This window comes from Mustelus asterias, chromosome 26, assembly GCF_964213995.1.
Source record: "Mustelus asterias chromosome 26, sMusAst1.hap1.1, whole genome shotgun sequence".
Lineage (NCBI taxonomy): Eukaryota > Metazoa > Chordata > Chondrichthyes > Carcharhiniformes > Triakidae > Mustelus > Mustelus asterias.
This window is the reverse complement of record NC_135826.1, coordinates 36,498,583-36,511,334: the sequence shown is the minus strand read 5'-3', so window position 1 is coordinate 36,511,334 and position 12,752 is coordinate 36,498,583. Positions and strand designations below refer to the sequence as shown.

The 12,752-nt window shown below is 47.3% G+C and overlaps 1 protein-coding gene across 2 annotated transcripts in view; it reads left to right on the top strand.

Moving 5' to 3' along the window:
- Positions 1–12,752, top strand: part of LOC144479574 (dedicator of cytokinesis protein 8-like) — a 234,765-nt gene that overhangs the window by 98,457 nt on the left and 123,556 nt on the right. For both annotated transcript variants that reach the window (XM_078198454.1, XM_078198453.1), the window contains exon 15: positions 12,460–12,577. In XM_078198454.1, coding sequence (XP_078054580.1) covers positions 12,460–12,577 — 118 coding nt within the window. The remainder of the gene's footprint in view (positions 1–12,459; positions 12,578–12,752) is intronic.

Sequence of the window (12,752 nt, the reverse complement as noted above, 5' to 3'; positions counted from 1 at the left end):
ATCCAATAGTATACCTCGGGTCGGTTTGGCTCAGTTGGCTGGTTTGTGATGCACAGTGATGCCAACAGCATGGGTTCAATTCCTATACCGGCTGAGGTTCTTCACGAAGGCCCCACCTTCTCAACCTTCCCCCTCGCCTGAGGTGTGGTGATCCTCTGGTTAAATCACCACCAGTCAGCTCTCCCCCTCAAAAGGGGAGACCAGTATATAGTCATCTGACGACTTTACTTTCATAGAATCTACAATGGCGAAGGAGACCATTCGGCCCATCGAGCCTTACCAACAACAATCCCACCCCAGCCCTGTCCCTGTAACCCCATGTATTTACCCTGCTAATCTCCCTGATACTAAGGGGCAAATTAGCATAGCCAATCAACCTAACCCATGCATCTTTGGAGTTGGGAGGAAACCTGAGCACCCGGAGGAAACTCACACAGACATGGGGTGAACGTGCAAACTTCACACAGACAATCACCTAAGACTAGAGTTGAACCCGGGTCCCTGATGCTGTGAGGGAACAGTGCCAATGACTGTGCCACCATGCCGCCCTCAGTTACCCATACCTCAGTTACAGTTACTCCCGTGGTTTGAAATTGCTCCTGTTACCTGTGTATGGCTCACACTGTTATCCATTGCCGGTAAGGACCTCAATTCACTTACACTGAAAATAGGATCAGTTTTTATTTAATGCTTTCATGGGATGTGAGTGTTGCTGGCAAGGCCCAGCTTTTGCTGCTCATTCCTTATTGTCTGTGAGGTGGTTTGAGGATTCATTTCAGAGTCGAGTCCCAGTTGTTGCTGTAGTCATGGTGGTCCACATTCTGCACACTTCCTTCCCAATCTCTGATGGAGGTGACCCACCAGGAGGTGGGTGCCAACAACAGCCAGAGATACCAGCTCCCCGAGCTACTGAGTATCCTGGTCTCGGCTGCAGAGTGTTGTGGGGCTCTGAGAACCTGGGGATACAGTGAATGAGAGGGAGAATTGCTGAGTGCTTTACATCAGGCAACATGGAAAGAGGCTCAAACACAACTCTGCCAACACCCCACCCCCTTCCCCCACGTCCCTTCCCCTTTCCAAGGGCAAATAGGTCCATGGTAACCGTCAGGGCCGAATGTCTTCCTTCTGTCTCATCACAACCGCACGAAAGACAGAAAGACTTGAATTTATATAGCGCCTTTCATAACTGTGGGACATTCCAAAGCATTTTACAGCCAATTAAGTATTTTTTGACGTGTGTTGTTGTAATGTAGGAGACATGGCTGCCACTTGGTGCACAGCAGGATCCCACTAACGTCATATAATTTAGTGACCAGATCATGTTTCAATGATGTTGTTTGAGAGAGAAATATCATCGAGGACACCCATGCTCTTTCTCAGGTACAGTTATGGGATCTCTCAAGTGTAGTTGAGAGGGCATAAGGGACCTTGGTTCAATACCTCATCCGGAAGACAGCAATGTTGATTGTGCAACACCATTTCAATGCTTCACCGAACCCTCAGCCTAGGTTTTGCGACCAAGTCTTGAGTGCAAATTGAACGCACGACCATCTGGCAAGCATGGGGTTAATTTAAGCGTTGCCCCCATTGTATGCTGGTAGCATCAGCATCCAATATTGTGAGATTTTGTCATTTGTTGGCACGTCATTCACCGTGCCACAAGGTCTATGTGGTTCATGCCACTCTTTCCTGGTTCCCTGAATTGAATCACCTGCACTGCACCAACTTAAGCCAGTTTCTGACCCTATCAGTTCATCAGCTGCACTAGGGAGACAGCACCTGACCTACAGTTCAATTCCAACATGTTTTCAATCTCTGATCTTTAACCTGCCCTGGGTGTGGCACAGTGGCACGGTGGTTAGCACTGCTGCCTCAGAGAGCCAGGGACCCGGGTTCAATTCCGGCCTCGGTGACTGTCGGTGTGGAGTTTGCACGTTCTCTCCGTGCCTGCGTGGGTTTTTGCCGGGTGCTCCATTTTCCTCCCACACTCCAAAGATGTGCGGGTTAGGTGGGTTGGCCGTGCTAAAAGGGTACCCCCTAGTCATGATGTGGAGATGCCGGCATCTCCACATCATGACTAGGGGGTACCCTTTTAGCTGCTCTGAAAGCGAGGGGGTACCCTTCCGCTGCTCTGAAAGCGAGTGGCGTTTGCTACCAAATAAACCTGTTAGACTTTAACCTGGTGTTGTGAAACTTCTTTCTGTGCTTGTGGTTGTGCCTGCTGCACAACCCTTATACGATGGACAAAGAACTGCGAGTAGACTTCTTGTTAGTACAACCAATATTTATTTGAAACACACAATCAATAATCACCCATCCAACCAACACTAAGTTATCTTACAGAAAATACTAAAGTTCAAGTCCAATACGAGACCTTGACTTAACTTTGCGTGACTGGCAAGTATCCAAGCAGATATTGGCCTTTATCTGTGCGCTGGTCTCGGTCGTCCTCTGCGTAGTCTGGTCCTTTGGTCTGGTCTGGCACTCTGGCTCTGGTCTTCCTTCCTTCTCGAGTGTGGTGGCTCTCCTCGTGCTGGTCGTTGCTGGCGACGTTCACCGTTGTTGTAGCTCGTTCGTGGGGTCAGAGAGAGAGAGAGAGAGATTCTTCTGTTGTGCAGCACCGTTTATACCCCGTTGGGTTTCGCGCCCCTTTTGGCCATTGCCAATCAATCGATCAGGACTTGATCACCCTGATCGATAAAGTCCAATCGGGTGCTGCCACACCAATCTCTGGTGTGTCCCCAACGGCCATGTCTGTAGGTGCTGGGGGCATGTAGGACACACACCTCCCTCCCAAATAAGGGGCTACGGCGCCCCTATGACTGGTAAACAACCCAGTTTGACCAGAAAGTCCCTTTTGTCCTGGAGATGGCCCATATCCTGTGTATTCAGTCGTCTGGGTTGCAGCCTGTTTATCTCTGTCTTTGGGCTGCAGCCTGCTGTTTTAGTTCTTGCCCAATTGTCCCAGAGTGCTTTACAAATCGCCATTTTAGGTGGCCACATTACCCCTTAGTGTCAGGGGAACTAGCAGGGTAAATATGTATTGCTACAGGGAGCGAGCGTGAGTGGGACTGTTGTTGGTGCAGGCTTGATGGGCCGAATGGTTTCCTCCTATACTGTAGGGATTCTAAGTTGTGATATCTTTTGACAATTCTCACTGGCGAGGACAGCTTTATGGTGGGCTGTACGAGGCCCAGTTTAAACAGCTACAGTTTTCTTTATAATTGCACGTTTTAACATTAAGGTCCACATTTAACTGAGGAGGGCTCAAAACAGCCACCATAATCACTGTGTTCAGGAATAATGAACAGCGGTGGCCAGGAACACTCCCATTAAGTTACTAGGTGCAGTCAAGGGTAATGAAGCATTGAAAGTAAATAAGGGGCAAAGAGTTTCCAGTGACAGGAAGGTTGGTAACCAGATGAGACAGAGTTCAGATAATTGCCACTAGAATTGGAGATGAGATGAGGAGAATTTTTATTTTAAATGCAATGAGTTGCAATAAACTGAAAAGGTAGTGGAAGCAGATTGAAGAGTAACTAAGAAAAGAGAATTGGATAAATCCCCTACAGTGCAGAAGGGGGCCACCTGGTCCATTGAGCTTCCACCGACAACAATCCCCCCCAGGCCTATCCCTGTAACCTCATGTTATTTACCTTCCTAAACCCCCTGATGCTAAGGAGCAATTTAGCATGGCCAATCAACCTAACCCGCACATCTTTGGACTTTGGGAGGAAACCGGAGCACCCGGAGGAAACCCATACACGGGGAGAACGTGCAAATTCCGCTCAGATAGTGACCCAAGGCCGGAATTGAACCCGTGTCCCTGGCGCTATGAGGCTGCCACTGTGCTGCCCTTACTTGAAAGGAAGAAAATTGGAGTGGTGTAGTGTAGTGTAGACTATGGTGTAATCTGGTTATGATCTGATCTGATCTGATTTATTATTGTCAAAAGTATTAGCATACAGTGAAAAGTATTGTTTCTTGTGGGCTATACAGAGAAAGCATACCATTCATGGAGAAGGAAAGGAGAGGGTGCAGAATGTAATTTTACAGTCATAGCTAGAAAGATCAACTTAATATGAGGTAGGTCCATTCAAAAGTCTCATGGCAGCAAGTAAGAAGCTGTTCTTGAGTCAGTTGATATGTGACCTCAGGCTTATGTATCTTTTTCCTGACAGAAGAAGGTGGAAGAGAGAATGTCTGGGGTGCGTGGGGTCCTTGATTATGCTGGCTGCTTTTCTATGGCAGTGGCAAGTGTAGACAGTGCCAATGGATGGGAGGGTGGTTTGTGTGATGGACTGGGCTTTGCTCATGACCTTTTGTAGTTTCTTGCGGTCTTGGACAGAACAGAAGCCATACCAAGCTGTGATACAACTGGAAAGGATGCTCTCTAAGGTGCATGTGAGAGCCATAGTGGACATGCCGAATTTCCTTAGCTTCCTGAGAAAGTAGAGGCGTTGGTGGGCTTTCTTAACTATAGCGTCAGCATGGAGGGATCAGAACAGATTGTTGGTGATTTGGACACCTAAAAACTTGAAGCTCTCGACCATTTCCACTTCATCACCGTTGATGTAGTCAGGGGCATGTCCTCCACTACGCTTCCTGAAGTTGATAACTACCTCCTTCGTTTTACTGACATTGAGGGAGAGATTATTGTCGTCGTACCAGTTCACCAGATTCTCTATCTCTTTCCTGCACTCCACCTCATCATTGTTTGAGATCCGACCCACTACGGTGGTGTCATCAGCAAACTTAAAAATCGAGTTGGAAGGCAATTTGGCCACACAGTCAGAGGTGTATAAGGAGTATAGTGAGGGACTAAGGACACAGCCTTGTGGGGCACCGGTGTTGAGAATGATCGTGGAGGAGGTGTTGTTGCCTATAACTTACTGATTGTGGTCAGAAGGTTAGGAAGTTCAGGATCCAGTCGCAGAGGGAGGAGCCGAGACCCAGGCCCAGGAGTTTGGAGATGAGATTTTTTGGGATAAAGGTGTTGAAGTCTGAGTGATAGTCAATAAATAGGAGTCTGACGTAGGTGTCCTTGTTATCTAGGTGTTCCAGGGTTGAGTGGAGGGCCAGGGAGATGGTGTCTGCTGTGGACCTGTTGTGGTAATAGGCGAATTGTAGTGGATCCTAGCAACCTGGGAGGCCGGAATTGATCCATGCCACGACTAACCTTTCGAAGCACTTCATAATGATGGATGTCAGAGCCACCGGGTGATAGTCATTAAGGCCTGGCTTTTCTTTGGTACAGAGATGATGGTCAATTTCATGAAGCAGGTAGGGACCTCAGATTGGTGTAAGAAGTGGTTAAAGATGTCTACGAATACCCCCGCCAGCTGATCCGCGCAGGAACTGAAAGCTTGTCCGGGTAACCCATCTGGACCAGTCGTTTTCCGTGGATTGACTTTCAAGAAAGTTCTCTGATGTCTGCGAGAGTGACCTCAGATACTGATTCAGCCGAAGCTTCCAGGGTGGAGGGCATACTCTCGCTGAACTCTTGCTCAAAACGGACGTAGAATGCATTGAGCTCATCAGGAAGGGGTGCATTGGTGCCGGCGATTCGACATGCCTTCATCTTGTAGCTGTTATGTCTTGCAGACCTTGCCATAGTCGGTGGGAGTCTGTATGGCTAGCCTGGGACTCTAGCTTGGTCCGGTACCGTCTCCAGGCATCTTTGATGGCTCTCCATAGATAGTATCTGGATTTCTTGGATGGGTCAGGATCACCTGACTTAAACTTCAGCAAACAGTGGATATCCCTGTTCATCCATGGTTTCCGGTTGGGAAACACATGGATTTACTTCTTTGGCATATAGTCTTCTACACACTTATGAATGAGTCAGTTACTGTAGTACTCTTTCAGGCTGGTCACAGAGTTTTAAAATATTGACCAGTCCATTGACTTGAAGCAGTCCCATAGAAGATCATCCGACTCCTCAGACCAACATTGCACGACTCTCTTTATCGGATTCTCCAAATTCAGTTTTTGCTTGTAAACCGAGAGCAAGAACACAGCCTTGTGATCTGATTTGCCAAAGTGAGGGCAGGCGATACAGTGGTAAGCATGTTTGATATTTGTGTACAGTAAGAGTTTTAACAACACTAGGTTAAAGTCCAACAGGTTTATTTGGTAGCAAATACCATTAGCTTTCGGAGCACTGCTCCTTCGTCAGATGGAGTGGAAATCTGCTCTCAAACAGGGCACAGAGACACAAAATCAAGTTACAGAATACTGATTAGAATGCGAATCCCTACAACCAACCAGATCTTAAAGATACAGATAATGTGAGTGGAGGGAGCATTAAGCACAGGTTAAAGAGATGTGTATTGTCTCCAGACAGGATAGCCAGCAAGTCCAGGAGGCAAGCTGTGGGGATTACTGATAATGTGACATAAATCCAACATCCCGGTTTAGGCCATCCTCATGTGTGCGGAACTTGGCTATCAGTTTCTGCTCAGTGACTCTGCGCTGTCGTGTGTCGTGAAGGCCGCCTTGGAGAACACTTACCCGAAGATCAGAGGCTGAATGCCCGTGACCGCTGAAGTGCTCCCCCACAGGAAGAGAACAGTCATGTCTGGTGATTGTCGAGCAGTGTTCATTCATCCGTTGTCGTAGCGTCTGCATGGTTTCCCCAATGTACCATGCCTCGGGACATCCTTTCCTGCAGCGTATCAGGTAGACAACATTGGCCGAGTTGCAAGAGTAGGTACCGTGGGTTGTGTTGTCTGCAACATTGTCATCAAACCAGCAGACAAAGGAGGGGATATCGGCATACTGAACAGAGCGGATTACTGCAAAGAAGTGTACCGACAACTGAACAACGAGGAACACTACAGACAGTCACTCACAGATCCGACCAAAGAACACACCCGTCAACTCAACACTCTGATCAAGATCTTTGATCCGGACCTTCAAAGCACCCTCCGTGCTCTCATCCCACGTACTCCCCGTGTTGGAGATCTCTACTGCCTCCCAAAGATACACAAGGCAAACACACCCGGCTGTCCCATCGTATCGGGCAATGGGACCCTGTGCGAGAACCTCTCCGGCTATGTTGAGGGCATCTTGAAACCCATTGTACAAAGAACCCCCAGCTTTTGTCGCGACACTACGGACTTCCTACAGAAACTCAACACACATGGAGCAGTTGAACCAGGAGCATTCCTCGTCACAATGGATATGTCGGTACTCTACACCAGCATCCCCCACAATGATGGCATTGCTGCAACGGCCTCAGTACTCAATGCCGTCAATTGTCAGTTTCCAGATGCAATTTTACAACTCATCCGCTTCATTCTGGACCACAATGTCTTCACCTTCAACAACCAGTTCTTCATCCAGACACACGGAACAGCCATGGGGACTAAATTCGCACCTCAATATGCCAACATCTTCATGCACAGGTTCGAACAAGACTTCTTCACCGCACAGGACCTTCAACCGATGCTATGCACTGGATACATCGATGACATTTTCTTTCTTTGGAGTCATGGTGAGCAATCATTCAAACAACTCTATGATGACATCAACAAGTTCCATCCCACCATCAGACTCACCATGGACTACTCTCCGGAATCGGTTGCATTCTTGGACACACGCATCTCCATTAAGGACGGTCACCACAGCACCTCACTGTACCGCAAGCCCACGGATAACCTCACGATGCTCCACTTCTCCAGCTTCCACCCTAAACACATTAAAGAAGCCATCCCCTACGGACAAGCCCTCCGTATACACAGGATCTGCTCAGATGAAGAGGATCGCAACAGACACCTCCAGACGCTGAAAGATGCCCTCACAAGAACAGGTTATGGGACTCGACTCATCAATCGACAGTTCCGACGCGCCACAGCGAAAAACCGCACCGACCTCCTCAGAAGACAAACATGGGACACGGTGGACAGAGTACCCTTCGTCGTCCAGTACTTCCCCAGAGCGGAGAAGCTACGGCATCTCCTCCGGATCCTTCAACATGTCATTGATGGAGATGAACATCTCGCCAAGGCCATCCCCACACCCCCACTTCTTGCCTTCAAACAACCGCACAACCTCAAACAGACCATTGTCCGCAGCAAACTACCCAGCCTTCAGGAGAACAGTGACCACGACACCACACAACCCTGCCACAGCAACCTCTGCAAGACGTGCCGGATCATCGACACGGATGCCATCAACTCACATGAGAACACCATCCACCAGGTACACGGTACCTACTCTTGCAACTCGGCCAACGTTGTCTACCTGATACGCTGCAGGAAAGGATGTCCCGAAGCGTGGTACATTGGGGAAACCATGCAGACGCTACGACAACGGATGAATGAACACTGCTCGACAATCACCAGACATGACTGTTCTCTTCCTGTGGGGGAGCACTTCAGCGATCACAGGCATTCAGCCTCTGATCTTCGGGTAAGTGTTCTCCAAGGCGGCCTTCACGACACACGACAGCGCAGAGTCACTGAGCAGAAACTGATAGCCAAGTTCCGCACACATGAGGACGGCCTAAACCGGGATGTTGGATTTATGTCACATTATCAGTAATCCCCACAGCTTGCCTCCTGGACTTGCTGGCTGTCCTGTCTGGAGACAATACATATCTCTTTAACCTGTGCTTAATGCTCCCTCCACTCACATTATCTGTATCTTTAAGATCTGGTTGGCTGTAGGGATTCGCATTCTAATCAGTATTCTGTAACTTGATTTTGTGTCTCTGTGCCCTGTTTGAGAGCACATTTCCACTCCATCTGACGAAGGAGCAGCGCTCCGAAAGCTAATGGTATTTGCTACCAAATAAACCTGTTGGACTTTAACCTGGTGTTGTTAAAACTCTTACTGTGTTCACCCCAGTCCAACGCCGGCATCTCCACATCATGATATTTGTGTAGCAGTGGTCTAGGAAGTTTGGGCTGTTTCTACAGAAAGAACTCTTCAAAATGCAGAAAATAAAAATATAATAAAACTTACTCCAACTTGTAAATCACAGAAAGGGTTTAATAAAGAAACTTCATTACTCCAAACTTGATGCCTCGCCCTGGGCCAATGCAAGTTCTCCACAATTCCCAAGAGGTTCTTATTTATAGTGAGTCAGCTGGTCAGCTGACCATCACATCATTCTGTAATTGGTTCCATGGTTTACTGGGTCAGCTGACTCATACAGCTTGTTACCATTGGTCACATTACATCCGATACAAAGTTATCACCGGTTACATTCTCACATGGGCCTCTGGTGGAACAGGAGACGTGTTCGTGGTATCTTGGTAGGACACTCCTGAGCTTGGCCTGATTGAAGTCCCGGCCACTTATGGTGTAATCTGGTGTAGCGTAGGCTATGGTGTAGTCCGTTGAAGTGTAGGATATGTTGCAGTCTGGTGTAGTGTAGGTTATGGTGTAGTCTGGTGTAGTGTAGGTTATGGTGCAGTCTGGTGTAGTGTAGGTTATTGTGTAGTCTGGTGTAGTGTAGGTTATGGTGCAGTCTGGTGTAGTGTAGGATATGTTGCAGTCTGGTGTAGTGTAGGTTATGGTGCAGTCTGGTATAGTGTAGGTTATGGTGCAGTCTGGTGTAGTGTAGGTTATTGTGTAGTCTGGTGTAGTGTAGGTTATGGTGTAGTCTCGTGTAGTGTAGGTTATTGTGTAGTCTGGTGTAGTGTAGGTTATGGTGTAGTCTGGTGTAGTGTAGGTTATGGTGTAGTCTGGTATAGTGTAGGTTATGGTGCAGTCTGGTGTAGTGTAGGATATGTTGCAGTCTGGTGTAGTGTAGGTTATGGTGCAGTCTGGTATAGTGTAGGTTATGGTGCAGTCTGGTGTAGTGTAGGTTATTGTGTAGTCTGGTGTAGTGTAGGTTATGGTGTAGTCTCGTGTAGTGTAGGTTATTGTGTAGTCTGGTGTAGTGTAGGTTATGGTGTAGTCTGGTGTAGTGTAGGTTATGGTGTAGTCTGGTGTAGTGTAGGTTATTGTGTAGTCTGGTGTAGTGTAGGTTATGGTGCAGTCTGGTGTAGTGTAGGATATGTTGCAGTCTGGTGTAGTGTAGGTTATGGTGCAGTCTGGTATAGTGTAGGTTATGGTGCAGTCTGGTGTAGTGTAGGTTATGGTGTAGTCTGGTGTAGTGTAGGTTATTGTGTAGTCTGGTGTAGTGTAGGTTATGGTGTAGTCTCGTGTAGTGTAGGTTATTGTGTAGTCTGGTGTAGTGTAGGTTATGGTGTAGTCTGGTGTAGTGTAGGTTACGGTGTTTGGTATAGTGCAGGTTATGGTGTAGTCTGGTGTAGTGTAGGTTATGGTGCAGTCTGGTGTGGTGTAGGTTATTGTGATGCTAATATACCTTGAAGAATTTAAAAAAAAATCATGTTCCCTGCAGCAATAAGCAGGGTTTTTCATTGTTGCCGGGCTGTCTGCTGGAAGTCCTTTTATTGCAGCTTCAATGGTTTAAATGGGGTTTTGTTTATTTTTACTCTGGGGCTCCGTTACTTTCTGGGATCTTTTATGATCCTGAATTGTGCGGGGGAAGATTGATTGACAAGTCAAAGTCAGGTGGTTCCTCCCCAGAAGAATCCAAGGGCTCACTTTCAGTGTTGGTTTTAGAGTCAGAAACTACACTGAGTATCAAGTGGCAGGCGGTTTCTATCTCTCTCTCTCTCCCTGGTATTATAGATACTGCTGGCTTGCTGAAAGCAGGTCTCCTGGCCTTCCTGGGGTGAAAATTCTGCTGCTGGTGGGTTGCTAGTTAGTAGCTAGAACCTCCCTCTCTCTCCCTGTGTTTTGATGTGGAGATGCCGGTGTTGGACTGGGGTGGGCACCTGTGTTTTGAGAAGCTGTTCTGACTTCAAGTTTGTCTGTGTGGATATCAAGAGAGCTGCAGCGTCCAACCAAGGAACTAATTTCCAGCATCACATGAGCATTCTGGGCTAAACCTGTGGCAAGGGTTTTGCTTAAGGAAGTTTGTTTGGTTGGAACATTCCATATATTTATTAAGGATTATACAATATCATGGTTGTTTTTCTTACTTGTTTGTAATTGGTAAAAGTTATTGCTATATGTTAACTGTATTCTTAAATAGAATTTACTTGATAAAAGCTCCCTCGTGGGTCAGTTGGCTCACACCTGAAGTGAACCATCTCAGGCTCACCCTCGCCAAATTCGAAGTGCAAAACTTATGATCCAGGTGGACTTCATAAAACACTTTGGAATTTCTGACCTGAATTATAACACAATGGTGTAGTTTAGTGTTGCTGGGTGAAAACCCTGGAACTCCCTTCCTCACTGTAGTTTTACCTACACCTCATGGACTGTGGCGGTTCAAGGAGGCAGTTCACATCCATCTACAGAAGGGACATTTGGGATATGCCACAATAGCTAGCCTAGGCAGCAATGCCCACATCCCATTAAAGAATAAAATAGGCTGGACTGGGTCAAAGTGAGGTACCTGGGGTGCGATCTTACAAAAAAAATTCTTAAGGGGTGATTTTACCAAAGTTCTAAGTGCTGAACGAGAGTGAAAGCTGGAGAGAATTGTGCCCATTTTTTGGGCGAGCTCCCAGACACTATCTTATGGTACTTACAAAAAATGATCCCAAATGTGATTCTCATCAGTAAGGGGAGTGAACAGAGCCTATTTACAAGTGGGACAATGTCATCAGATTGTGTCCTTGTGTGTCTTGCCGTCCTCCAATGGTAGCTGTGTTTAGGAGCTCATTGTGTAAGTAACGTGTGGGCAAAGCCCTAATGCTGGATCTGTTTGTTGGTCTGAATGAGAACCTGGAACTAAAGCCATTTGTGAACTGTCTAAGAACAGAGGTCATGTCTGCGCTGTAGGGGGTCCGTGGGCAGAGGTCATATCAGCACTGTAGGGGGTGCAGGAGCAGAGGTCATGTCTGCGCTGTAGGGGGTCCAGGGACAGATGTCATGTCTGCGCTGTAGGGGGTCCAGGGACAGATGTCATGTCTGCACTGTAGAGGGACAAAGGCGCAAAGACTTGAACAGAGCTCATATGTGTATTTTAACAAGAACTAGAATGCTTCCCACATGTGCACTGTACTGAAAGATTGAATGGACTATATGGGAGAGTTAAAGCTAAGACCATGTGCGTACTGTACAGGTGATTGGAACAGAGCCCACACACATACTGTAGCATCACTTATCTCTTCTTTGGATGGTAAACTCAAAGAGTGACAGTAATGTTGAAATTAGTTTACAGTACTAACAGTTAGCAGTTATTGGCACAGGAAGCAGGGAAGTTGCTGTGTGTGGACCAGTTTGTAGATGGCTGGCAGAGTCTCGCTGGAGAGAGGCAGATTGAAAGGGATCGTCAGATGGTACAAACAACACCCAATGTACTGGCAAAACTGTGCAGGTAGACCAGTGGTCTCTCGAGTCTGTGTTGGGGTGGGATCCTTTGCTTGTGGTAAAAGCTGAGGAATGTGTCACCTCCTCCTGTGATGTTGTTTTCTGTTTTGTTTTCAGAAATCTCCTCTATGTTTACCCACAATTCCTGAATTTGACGAACCGACAGATATCAGCGCGGAACATCACGGTGAAAATCCAGTTCATGGGCAGTGAGAAAACCAACAGGGCTCTGCCGGTGAGACACCTGTCAGCAGCTGGGCATAAAGTGGTGCCACCTAGTAACTATACACTGTGCCGAGGTGCTGGCTAGGCTGGAGTTGAGGGATGATGTGGGTGATAGTGTCAGACACTGGGAGTGTTGCGATTGCTAACGTAAGTAAGGAGATGAATGAACGCCCTTCATATCATAT